The 11,551-nt window shown below is 33.2% G+C and overlaps 1 protein-coding gene across 2 annotated transcripts; it reads right to left on the bottom strand.

Annotated features, from left to right (window-relative positions):
- Positions 1–830: 830 nt before the first annotated feature.
- Positions 831–11,547, bottom strand: LOC130644597 (uncharacterized). 2 transcript variants are annotated; one of them, XM_057450263.1, is made up of 15 exons: positions 11,405–11,547; positions 10,837–10,908; positions 10,550–10,753; positions 10,120–10,191; positions 8,894–9,037; positions 8,045–8,191; positions 7,322–7,597; positions 6,657–6,837; positions 5,968–6,173; positions 5,263–5,364; positions 4,769–4,926; positions 4,373–4,591; positions 3,447–4,266; positions 2,434–2,697; positions 831–1,581 (listed from the first exon to the last, which is right to left on the bottom strand). In XM_057450263.1, the coding sequence occupies exons 2-15, from the start codon at positions 10,895–10,897 to the stop codon at positions 1,388–1,390; spliced, it is 3,048 nt and encodes a 1,015-aa protein (XP_057306246.1). In that variant the 5' UTR covers positions 10,898–10,908; positions 11,405–11,547; the 3' UTR covers positions 831–1,387. The 2 variants fall into 2 exon arrangements, with proteins under 2 accessions (XP_057306246.1, XP_057306247.1); XM_057450264.1 differs by having other exon boundaries at positions 11,409–11,547.
- Positions 11,548–11,551: the final 4 nt, after the last annotated feature.

Genomic DNA, 11,551 nt, shown 5'->3' with positions numbered 1-11,551 from the left:
TACGCCGTTGTGTAAAAAATGTTTGTGGAGATAGCTTTTGCACACATAATATGCTCAAATGTGTGTTCGTGCTAACTGGCGTTAAAATATCAAAAATTTGATGTTTAGCCCGCCCGCTAATCGGAGTTAAAACAGGTGCGTTAATTAATCGTCGTTTCCAATATACATTTAAAAATTAACTCTAATTTGAGCACCTGCTTAACGCGAAGTAGCGGCAGAATGGAAATTAAGCTTCGGGGGTTTAATTTCCCGAAAGTTAACTGTATTTCTGATGAGCTTACTAGCGCTTACTTGACGGCTTGGCAGCCGGCTTTTAATGTCAAAAAGGCAAGAACCTCTGGGAACCAAGTTGCTTACTTGGCATTGTTAGTACTTTTAGGTAGAACTAAAAGGAAAGGATAGAACGGTATTCAACCAACCCTATCTCTAGGGTTCTTCTACGCCTAGAACATCGTAGAAAAGAGCCCTGGGAACGAGACTGGTATTCAACACGCGTCGCACTGAAGAAACTCCGTCAAAATTGCCAGAAAGAGGAACAACCCTGGGGAAGAGGTTAATGAATTGCAATACCAAAGAAATAAAGATAGAAAAGCGCGAGTAACAGTCTCTCTGTCGTGTTTTTTTTTTCCTTCGGAAAGTTGGTGGTGAATAGTACTATAATAAGGGTATAGTTGATACAATTTTACTTCCAGCGCTTCGAAGGGGCTTTGGGAACAAGGTTAGGTTTTGTCATTCACGTGCCCAGATTTCTTAGAGCATAAAACCTCAAAAGTTTTGAGGTTTGTCTTAAAGAGCTCTGGGACGAGAATAAGGTTTTGTAGGAATCACTCTTCTCTATAATTTATTTTTTCCAATTAAAAATATAAAATAAATAAATATCCTCTCTAAATATATCAATATGTGAAAAATTCTGGAAGTCGTAACAATACAACATTTGAGAAAATAAAAAGATTGGTACCGGGGTTGTCACCAAAAATTATAATCGAATTAATTGTAATTGATGATTGTACGCCCTTATCAGATTGGCTTTGAGTTAATTTTTATGTGGCGCTATGATGGGCGTTAATACTTCAGAGAATTTAACTGCGAAAAATCAATCAATAACGCCAAAAATCAACGCTGTAAACAGGACAGCGTTCACTTGAAGTCGTCATCCAACATAAAAAGCTAATTATCCCAATTTAAGATGTAGTATAGTGTGCATAAAATTTAGATTTCATTTTAAAAATACTTTAAATTCTTTTAAATCATTTAATAAATTTTTCTGAGAGATATCGTTTAATTTAAAAGAAGATAAATCGTATAAGAGCAATTAATGTATATTTCTATGTTGATGGCATTTTTTCTCTTTTCGATTAGTTTTTCATACTGTCCTTTTTACATTTTCTCACCATAAGTCATTGGTGATTGAATCCAAAATATTATCTAATTCTACTTCATCACCCTGGTCACCAGATCCCGAACCACTGTCAACTTCTACTTTTTCAACTTTTGTTCTCTTTGTTGGTGTAACTTTTACATGATGTTTTTTAGCTTTGTTAGTTTTAGATTTCTTCTGTACTTGCCTTGATGTTGATTTGGCTAAAAGAAAAAAACAGTGATTATAAGAAATCTAATTGATTTACAAGCAAAGAGAAACCTCATCCTCAGAGTCTTGTCAGGGGCTATTTCGCCCCTATCAACCTCATCAACTAGGCAAAATGCCGGGGAGAACGGGGTTGGGCAGATAGCCTAAAGTTTAACCCACATGTACTGCGTAAGTTATTTAAGAGAATAATTTTTTGCGTATCTTTTTTTTATTTTAGTTTACAGACCTGTTCGCAAATCAAGTGTTAGTGTTAGTTTTTGCGAAGAATGAGGACAAATGAAGAAATTAAACTTTTTTCTAACGCTTTCCTATCTCTCTTAGAAAAATTCGATTTTCCTGATTTTCTGTTAATGTACGAACTGCTAATCAGTTTGTATAGATAATATTAAATTTTCGCGAATCAGCCAATTTGAAAGTACTTTTGACGAGAATTAATTTTCGCGGATGTCTTACCTTAGTATATTTAGCAAAAATAATTTTTCCAAATCAAATAAAAAAATTGCAAATTTTTGCAAATTCGAGAACGAAAATTGCTTCTCTGATTACACTTACCATACTAACTTAAGCAAATCGCATACGAAACGGGCGTCTAATTTTCCCGATGCTCGATTTCTGTGACTTACACGAAATTTCAGTTAAGAGGATGAATATGAAAACAATGAATCACAAAGGAATAATTCTAACACATTACAAAAAGAAATAAACCAAATTAATCAACATTTTATTCACTGATATAACTAATAATGAAATAAGCAATCGACCTCGTTTCCAGGGGTTTTTGCCGTCTTGACATTGCAAGAAAGCAAAAAACCCTGGGAACGAAGATGGCTGGCTAAAACGTTTACCTTTTTTAGCGGCAAATTTTCTTTTCTGAACATGATTTTTCTGGTTACCATTATTCTTGTTTTTTATCCCTCCATTTGTTACATCCTTTTCTTCCAATATTTTCTTACCCTGAGTTGGTTTAGCTTGGTTAGGTTTTTCTGGAATACTTTCCGATTCATCTTTGTTGCTACCATCATCATTATTATCATCACTGTCACTATCACTACCGCTGTCATCATCTGTGTTTTCTTTATCGTCACTCTTTTCTTCTCCATCATCCGACTCTATAGACGAGTACGTATAAGTCACTCAATCGGTGAAAAAAAAATGTATCTAAGCTGTTCAAAGGTAAAACTATTTTCAAGTCATTTCTGAATCTTACGTGTAAATGTCGTTCCTCCACGCTTATTAACTATTTTTTGCAAACGCATATTATTATTATTCGCGAGGTCAAAAGAAGATTAATTTTTGCGAATCAGTTATTTGGAGTCATTGTGTAGATATTTTTTGGCCGAATACATCATTTCTGCAGACTTATTTCCGCCTATCTAATTGGACTATTTTGCAATTTTTTTTATCTCAGGCCTATTTATTGAAACAAGGTAACAAGGTAGTCTTGTTGATGCAGCAGGAAACTACAACAACAAGGATCCAAGGAATACGAGAATTTTTGGGCCAGGTCTATTGGTCTATTATACTAAAATTGTTTCTTTTCTTTTTTTAAGAATTTTCTATTTTTTATTTTTATATTAATTGGACTTACTTATTTTTAATAGTAGTTTTAATTGTATTTTGATTGCTTTTAAATATTAATATCAATAACAAAAAGGCAACATATCAATCATAAAATTTGAATGTCGTCAAACAAAAGAATGAAATACCGCCGTGAAAATAATGTTTAGTATTATACCGTTAAAAAATCAAATTCGGTAAGAAAATTAATTTTCGCGAATTGCAATTTTCGGAAAGTTTTTGTGCGAACAAGTTTTTGCGATAGAATTCAAGAATTCGCAAAAAGTAATCAACGGCGTACCTGAGTCATCGGCAGGCTTCTCATCCGACTGTTCTCCTACAGAGTCTTGCTTCTCATCATCCTTATCTCCTTCCTTAGTTGGAGGTGGTTCGGGAACTTTCGAGGGTGGTTTTCCTCCCATTACAGACGGGCCATTGTTTGAATTTAATCCTCCTTGCGACTGTGAATTACTTTGTGTTGTTGAACTACCTTGCGATGAATTTGGCGTTGGCTGTTGTCCACTGTTGTTTGACTGCTGTCCATTGTTATTGGATTGCTGATTATTCGTACTTGACTGTTGTCCGTTTTGGGTAGACTGCTGCCCATTATTACCCGATTGTTGCCCACTGTTTCCAGACTGTTGATTATTGCTACTAGACTGTTGCCCACTATTGTTAGATTGTTGGTTGTTGTTATTTGCCTGTTGCGAATTGCTGTCAGAAAGCTGGTTGTTGTTATTTGTTTGTTGAGGCTGTGGTGCGTTGGCAGGTTTTTGTTGTCCGTTATTGTCTTGATTGTTATTGCTTTGTCCTCCATTCTGTACATTGTTATTCTGATTACTGTTTTGGTTTTCAGGATTATTTTGTTGAGATGCGGTACCTAAATTAGTTACGTTGGAGCTTTCTCCAGATTCGCTTGCCCCTGATTGACCCGACTGGTTAATTGTTCCTGAAGATGAACCTGAAGATGAACCTGAATCTGTCTGGTTATTTTGATTGCTATTTGACGAGTTATCATTTACAGGTTTTCCATTTACAATCTTTGGCAAGCTTTCGGTATTCTTTGGTTCCTCACCAGTTGGTTGCCTGTTTGGTGGACCAGGGACAGGACTTCCTTCGTTCTATAAACGACAACAGTTTGTTAATACCTGAAGTTGCTTAGATGTACAACCGTAACTGACACTCATAACGCGTAAACAGACATAATAGATTAGTTTGTAAACTTACGTCTGCTTTGTTATCAACGGGTTGGTTACCAGTGCTTTGTTCTGTTTCTGGGTCGTTTTCTTCTTCTTTTCTCAATTTTTCTTCTCCCTTATGTGCTTGTACCGAAGAGGGTTTGTTCTTATCTGCGTCCGTTTCGTTTTTATAACCGTCACTTTTTGTTTCCATTGCTATTTTGTTCAGTTCTTCAGTGTAATTGGTTTCATCTTCGTCTTCATCATTCTAAAAAGTAACAAAAACATCAATGAACAACAACATCGACAACAACAACAACAACAACAACGAAAATGCCAACAACAGCGACAACGAAAACAGAAGCAACAATAACAATTTCCATGTATTAGGGTTCGTTCTTATAATAAAAGAAACTTGTAATTGGTTAAAGGAGAACTTGCTTACTTCAATATCTTCGGATGGTTTCAGACCTTTTTCTTTCAAATGTTCCACAGTTTGTTCATAGAACAAATCTTTAATTGATTTTTCTTCTTCTTCGGTTTCCTCAACATTGCCATTAGCATCAGGAAATTGACCTGGCTCAAGATTTCGACTATTTATAACTAAAAGCAAAGTATAGCATTAATAAAAATTGATCGACTGTTAGCCCTGTGGTTAATTGTTCGCTTCCAGAGGGAAAGGTATCGGTTTTATGACACAAAGTGTAAAAGTGTGAATCTATTTTTCTACGTTAAGCATCAGATAGGAATTGGTTTAATATTGGGCGGTTGTCTAGTTGATCGGTTGCTTATAATGAAACTACCTTTACGGGACCCTCATTAATATACAATACCAATAGAAACTGAAGAAGGTCTCGCTCGTAATAAATACAAAACGAACACAGCCAGTCTTTTTTTAATGTTTTTAAAAATAGAAAGGAAATGTGTTAAACTATCTACCTGGAACAGTAAAATTTGGTGCCAGGAAAATAACAGGTGGGATTTCAGCTTCGTACGGCCATGGCTTTGGCACGTTGTTTGTATCTGGAGGCGAGCGGTCAACTAAAAACAAGATCCATTACGTTAAACAGAGATTATTATTTTTTTGTTTTTACTTTTCCTCTAACGTCGTTCCGTACAAAAAAATTTTCAAAATTATAATAATGGTTAAAAATGGTCTCAGTGATACAGAATTATAAATGCAAAAAACGTACAAAAGTACGCACGAATTTTACGTAAGCTGGAAAATAAAACTACAACAATACATATAATAAAACAAAACCACAAGTGTTTAAATTGGTTGTTTCAAAATTAGAGTCGCGCATGTTAAACTTGCCGCTGACATGCATTTTTCTGTTGTGCGGGCGCACTAGAGATTCCACCAGTAAATTTTAAATGCTCTCTACTTAGTTACTTGTGCACAAAAATAAAAGCTTGATAGCATTCCAGATGCAGAGTATTGACCATTTGTCCCTTTTGTCAGTGTTTTATTAATTTTGATCACGATTGTAGTTTACAGTAATAAACAGATGTTACATAGACATTGTTGAATATTCGGCGCGTGTTTTTAACGATGAGAACAAAACTGGCCTTAGGATGCATTTCCATAGATGGCATTTCACGATGGATTTTGCATAATAATATCTAATAGAAATATATTCTTACCAAGCTTTCGTTTGCACAAAAAGTAAAATTTATTCGAGCAGTGAAAGTTTTCCCATTCTCCTGAAGTATCCATGGCAACGCAATTCAAATTTGCTTTTTGCACATCGCTATACGTTACTCCGCTTTTCCAACTTCGAAAAGTTGCGTTTGTTCCGTCGTTCCAAAAATAAGCTTGATTTACATGACTTAAACCGATCCACGTGTTTCTTAAAGAATAATAAGTAAACAGTTATATGTAATAAATACTAAATAATTATAAATGTAATAATAATTACAAGATAAAGAAATGCGCTTTTGTCTCCTATGTCGACCCCTAATGTCAATTTTTTTCAAATATGACAAAAATTAACTAATAACGACAGAAAGAAGGAGAGTCCATTATAAGTCTTCATTTCCAATCTCGTCACCGCAGCTCCATTTCGTGCTAGTCATATATGAAAAAGCACTAAAAAAGCCCTGGTAACGAGATTGCTTTTTTTCTAAGGAAAACAAAGATGGAAAACAGGGAATAAATAATGTTTTTTAAGTATCAAATGCTCGAATCTTTTATCTGTTATAAGCTAGATCCAAGTGAGAAGGATTATAGACTTGAAACAAAACGCATTTGAGATGTAATAAACTTCATCTCACTACATAAAAAAGGTTGACCTACTGCAAACATTATATGACAAAATCAAAAAAACTCTCACCCGCAAGGTTGAATTTCATCAACGATGAAACGTTTTTCTTCTTTATTAAGAACTGTAGCTAGCTGACCACCTTCAATTTCACATTCTTTTTTAGCATTCTCCCATGCCACAAATTTTGCCATTAAACGGAAGCACCATGCGCCGGTGTCATAGTCATAACGCCGCCACAACACTGGACATTCTACAAAAATAGCATGTTATGTGATAAAGATATGCAAGTACCTGAAACCAAAGTGCACTAAATTCTTTAGTATTAAGTCCGATTTGTTGGCACGATAATGTTTTGTTTACCACTCAGAAAGTTCGATTAATTTTCGTCACCTTTTTTCTTACTTGTGTAAATAGAGATAACTTAATATCATTTGAGAAAAAAAGTCTCCAGAAAGAAAGAATAAAGATAAAAATAGCGTGTGCGAATACTCTGAACTTCTCTGACCTTTTCCACAGTATTGTTACGGAGCTACTGTTTTGTCAAAAAAAACTCGTTGTTGCCGGCATCTTTCCAAAGCAATTTTCATTGAAATTTTTACTCTATTATTGTCTTTATCACAAGGGCATTAAAAATATGTTCATTGTCACAAATTTTAAGCCTAGCCTAGGACCAATATAGAACTAGCCACTGAATACCACTCGTTAAAGGTTTTTTCTTGACTACAACAACACACCTAAAAAGCGATACATTCTGTTGACATCATAAGTAGGATTATGAATGGTCCATTTCTTAACATATGGACCAAACTTTTTTTCAGAAGCTTCAACGTAAATCTTCTGTGGTGTAGCTGTACGATGACTTTCATCTATCACCATTTTAACTGCGTGGATACGAACAGCAATTGAAAATTCGTAAGCAATCCAATCATCATTGTTGTCATGGACACCCCAGCCACTTGGATACCAAGCTGTATCCATGTTCTTATCAAAAGCGTAAGAAGCGTTGTATCCTAACGAGAAATAATACTGGCACAAATTTCAAGAAATATATTTAATGAAGTCTTGAAATTAAAGATGAATATATGAATGAATGCAGGAATGAATGAGTGAATGAATAAGTGAATGAATAAATCAATCAATAAATGAATGAATAATCAATAAATGAATGAATAATAAATAAATAAATAAATAAATAAATAAATAAATAAATAAATAAATAAATAAATAAATAAATAAATAAATAAATAAATAAATAAATAAATAAATAAATAAATAAATAAATAAATAAATAAATAAATAAATAAATAAATAAATAAATAAATAAATAAATAAATAAATAAATAAATAAATAAATAAATAAATAAATAAATAAATAAATAAATAAATAAATAAATAAATAAATAAATAAATAAATAAATAAATTAAAATTTAAACATTGCGTTAACTTAAATAATTACCAGTGTAAGTGGTACTCGCAAATGCGCGTTGTGGATCATCTACCAATGTCATATTTTCCTCTGGGTTAGGATAGAATTCCAGTTCTTTTAGCATCCACGTTGGCTCAAATTCGCTGACTGCACGAAGACGCCAAAATCTGTGGAAGGCTTAAATTTAATTAAACACAGTTATTTCGATTGATCTCGTTTCTGCTCGAACAGTATGTGTTAATTAAATGATTAAACGTTTCGTTTAAGATTTCAAGGGTTACTCAATTTTAAAAGAAAACAGTAGAATCCAAAGAGAGAATATTTCAGGTTTAGAAAGATTTAAACGTATTTAAAACAAATTACAACTCCAGACATTTTATATTGCAAAAGAACTGCCAAATTTTTGAAGTCTGTTCCCGTCCTCACAAGCAATTATATTACACACAAAGTACAGGATTGGTAAATACTTGCCAACATGTTTGTAATAAACCTCGGAATTAAATTATTAGTCTTTATCCTAAACCTTAAACGGTACTAATTTTTGTTGACGTTAGCACGCGCCATTTGCCCGTTGTTCGCACCTTCACGGATTCTAGCGTGAATTATTTTATAATTCAGACATTATAAACACTACAATAAGCGTATTGTCAACGTTATTTATCTGGCCCACGTATCTACCAAAGTAGAGCTTTCACAGTACTAGGAGATGACGCTCTTTGGCTTTCTTTGAGAAATAACTTAAAAACCGCAATTTTTACAGAAACCACGCTGTAACGTACTAATTGCATCTTTTACGTCATTTCTGTAAAACCTTACAATAAAAAAAGCACTATAGTTGTAAAGTTAACATACTATTTAAGAACAAGAAAAATTACTCACCAGTAGTGCCCGCATCACAATGTTTACAAGATCTTCGACAGTATGAATACGTATAAGTTTCACGCTCAGCAGCGAAGCATTTATTACCACAGCGGCTGCACACATTTTTTGCAGCTGGATGGTCACGACATCCTCCAATTTCATCTAAAAAATGTTTATTTATAACCTTTTTGCAATTGACTAAATTAGAATATCTTTTAGACTCAAAATAGGCTCAAAATTACAGGGTCTAAAAAAGTTATGGCGTTGCTTTACACATGTTACTGGGTACTGGGTACTAGACAAAAACAAGTACAAAGTACATGCTGAAAATGATGATGGCACTAAAATATTGTTTTTACCACCTGGTCAAAAATTGGTCCAAATTTTAAAAGGACTTCTTCTTAATAAAATTAATCCTAGTAAATAAAAAAGAATATTGAAAATAATAATCAAAATGTTGTTTTTGTGTCACTTGAAATATATGATTATTTTATTATTGTATTAATTCTTTAATATATTCGTTTTCATAAAGTCGTCATCAAAGGAATGATTTCTCAAGCCGGGTTCTTTTTTGTTTAATGTTATATCAGATAATATTTAATCTTGCATAGTACAGGATACACAACAAACCAGGCCCGGGAAAAGAGGGTGGGATTTTCACCCCCCACCCTAAATTATTTTTTAAATTGAATTTTTTTTTTTTATTTTATTTTTAGTCACAATTTATTTTTTCTCAAAGTTTTAGAATAGTTAAAAATTGCATTCTTTTTTTAAACGACGAAGCTGAATAGCAAAAGTATTTAGCGCACTACTACCCCACTTCTTCTTCTCACGATCACAATTTACGTCACTGACCAAAGATGTTAACTTGGTGTTTGAGCTAGGGCTTAGACCACTGATATGAATTTAATATAAGTGGCAAAGGTTACATAAAGGCAGACGAAACCGAATGAGCAAGTAATGTTCTTTCAAAAAATAGGAAAAAAAATAGATATGTGACTAAATTTGATCAATTTAAAAATTTCTAACCAGGCTGGTCATTACTCTTATTTCTCTGTTGTTCTAAACAATAGAATTTATTTTGAACCTGAAATCCCGGTCTAATATTTTTACAAACCATGTTCTTCTAAAAAAGCGTGTAATTTAGCGTAGCTATATGTTGAAAGTTGGACGAACAATTAACCTAGCTATCCAGGAGGATGAAAACCTCATATAGGAAGAAGAATCTTCTGAAATACACTTACTGCTATGGGCAGATACCTCAGCAGATACAGCGTTAAGAGGATATTTAGGTGTCTCTCCTGATTCAAGAGCTTCTAAACGAAGAAAATGTAACATGTTTAAACAACTTTACCGTTACTGTTTTCTTAAAACCAGGTGTACCAGAAACTTTGCATGCATGAAAACAAGAAGTACTGATCTTTTACCAAAAGAAGATATCCCAATTACAGCTGTAACTTCGAAAGAAATTTTAAAACAAAAAATGCACAAAAGTAGCGATATTTTGGAGCAGACTAATTTCGAACATTTAACTTAATGATGCATAAAATTACTTCGATGGCCTTTGATAAGTAACTAAATTTATCGATGCTTTTTTTCATCAGAAAATTTAAGTCTCTCTTCCGTAAGGCATTTTTTGTAGAAAGGTAAACTTGATTTTGCTTAGCTACTTACTTGAATGCGTTTGATTGTCGTCTGTTTCACCGTTTTCGGCTTTTTGTGGGATAACATCAGTGGTTGGTTCTTTATCAGCTACCTTTTTTGCTTGCTTATTCGTCAAGTTTGTAACTCTTTCCTGATCACCGACTTTTAAGTCGATTTTCTGTTTGTTTTTTTGAGCTTTTTTGTTGCCGCCTGAACTTCGTTTTATACTGTAACCTAAGCAAAAGAAAGCGGTTGTTGGCAATGAGCTAGTTACAAATTGATTTCAGTAAGTGATTTTGACAAATATAATTTCTTACCCTGGCATATTGCTAATAGGAGGCAAATGAATAGAAAAGCGAAAAGAAGTCGTCGAACCATTGCCAGCTAATCTATGAAAATATAAAATAACATTTTTAAATTTAAATGCTAATTGCAACCCTTCATCAAACAAAGTAACATTTTTTAATTCGTACTTATATAAAGCTTAGACATTTATTTAAGGAGAAAATATTACAGAGATTTCATTCTGCTAAAAGTTAAATTTGAAAAATAAAACCCTTAAAGAACTTTTATAAATCTGTAATTCTTCTAACCAGGCGGTATAACTCGGTTAGGGTGGGGGATATATTTATTCCCATCCTCCTGCCGCCCCGATATCGTAGTGCCTGCTAACATATTTGAAAAACCTCCAAACCAACAAAAACAACAACAAAAACAACAACAACAACGAAAACAACGACAACAATACGCTATTTTATATGTACCAAATTTTCGCGATTTAAACAAACTAACTACAGTTAAAAGACAAAATGACGTTTAAAAATTTTATGTTGATCTTTTGATCAACATAATTGATCATGTGTACTATGACAACCAATAAATTACCTACTATCAGCCAACACAAATTCTTTGTTTCTCTTACAAATTCTTCATTTTGCTTGACTTTTTCAACTTTATATTTCCGGCGTATTTCGTATTTTTTTTCACTGTCTTGTGTGTTTTAAAAAATCTAGATTTCAAATTTTGAGAATA

Source organism: Hydractinia symbiolongicarpus, chromosome 5 (assembly GCF_029227915.1).
Source record: "Hydractinia symbiolongicarpus strain clone_291-10 chromosome 5, HSymV2.1, whole genome shotgun sequence".
NCBI lineage: Eukaryota > Metazoa > Cnidaria > Hydrozoa > Anthoathecata > Hydractiniidae > Hydractinia > Hydractinia symbiolongicarpus.
This window is presented reverse-complemented; position numbering and strand designations above follow the sequence as displayed.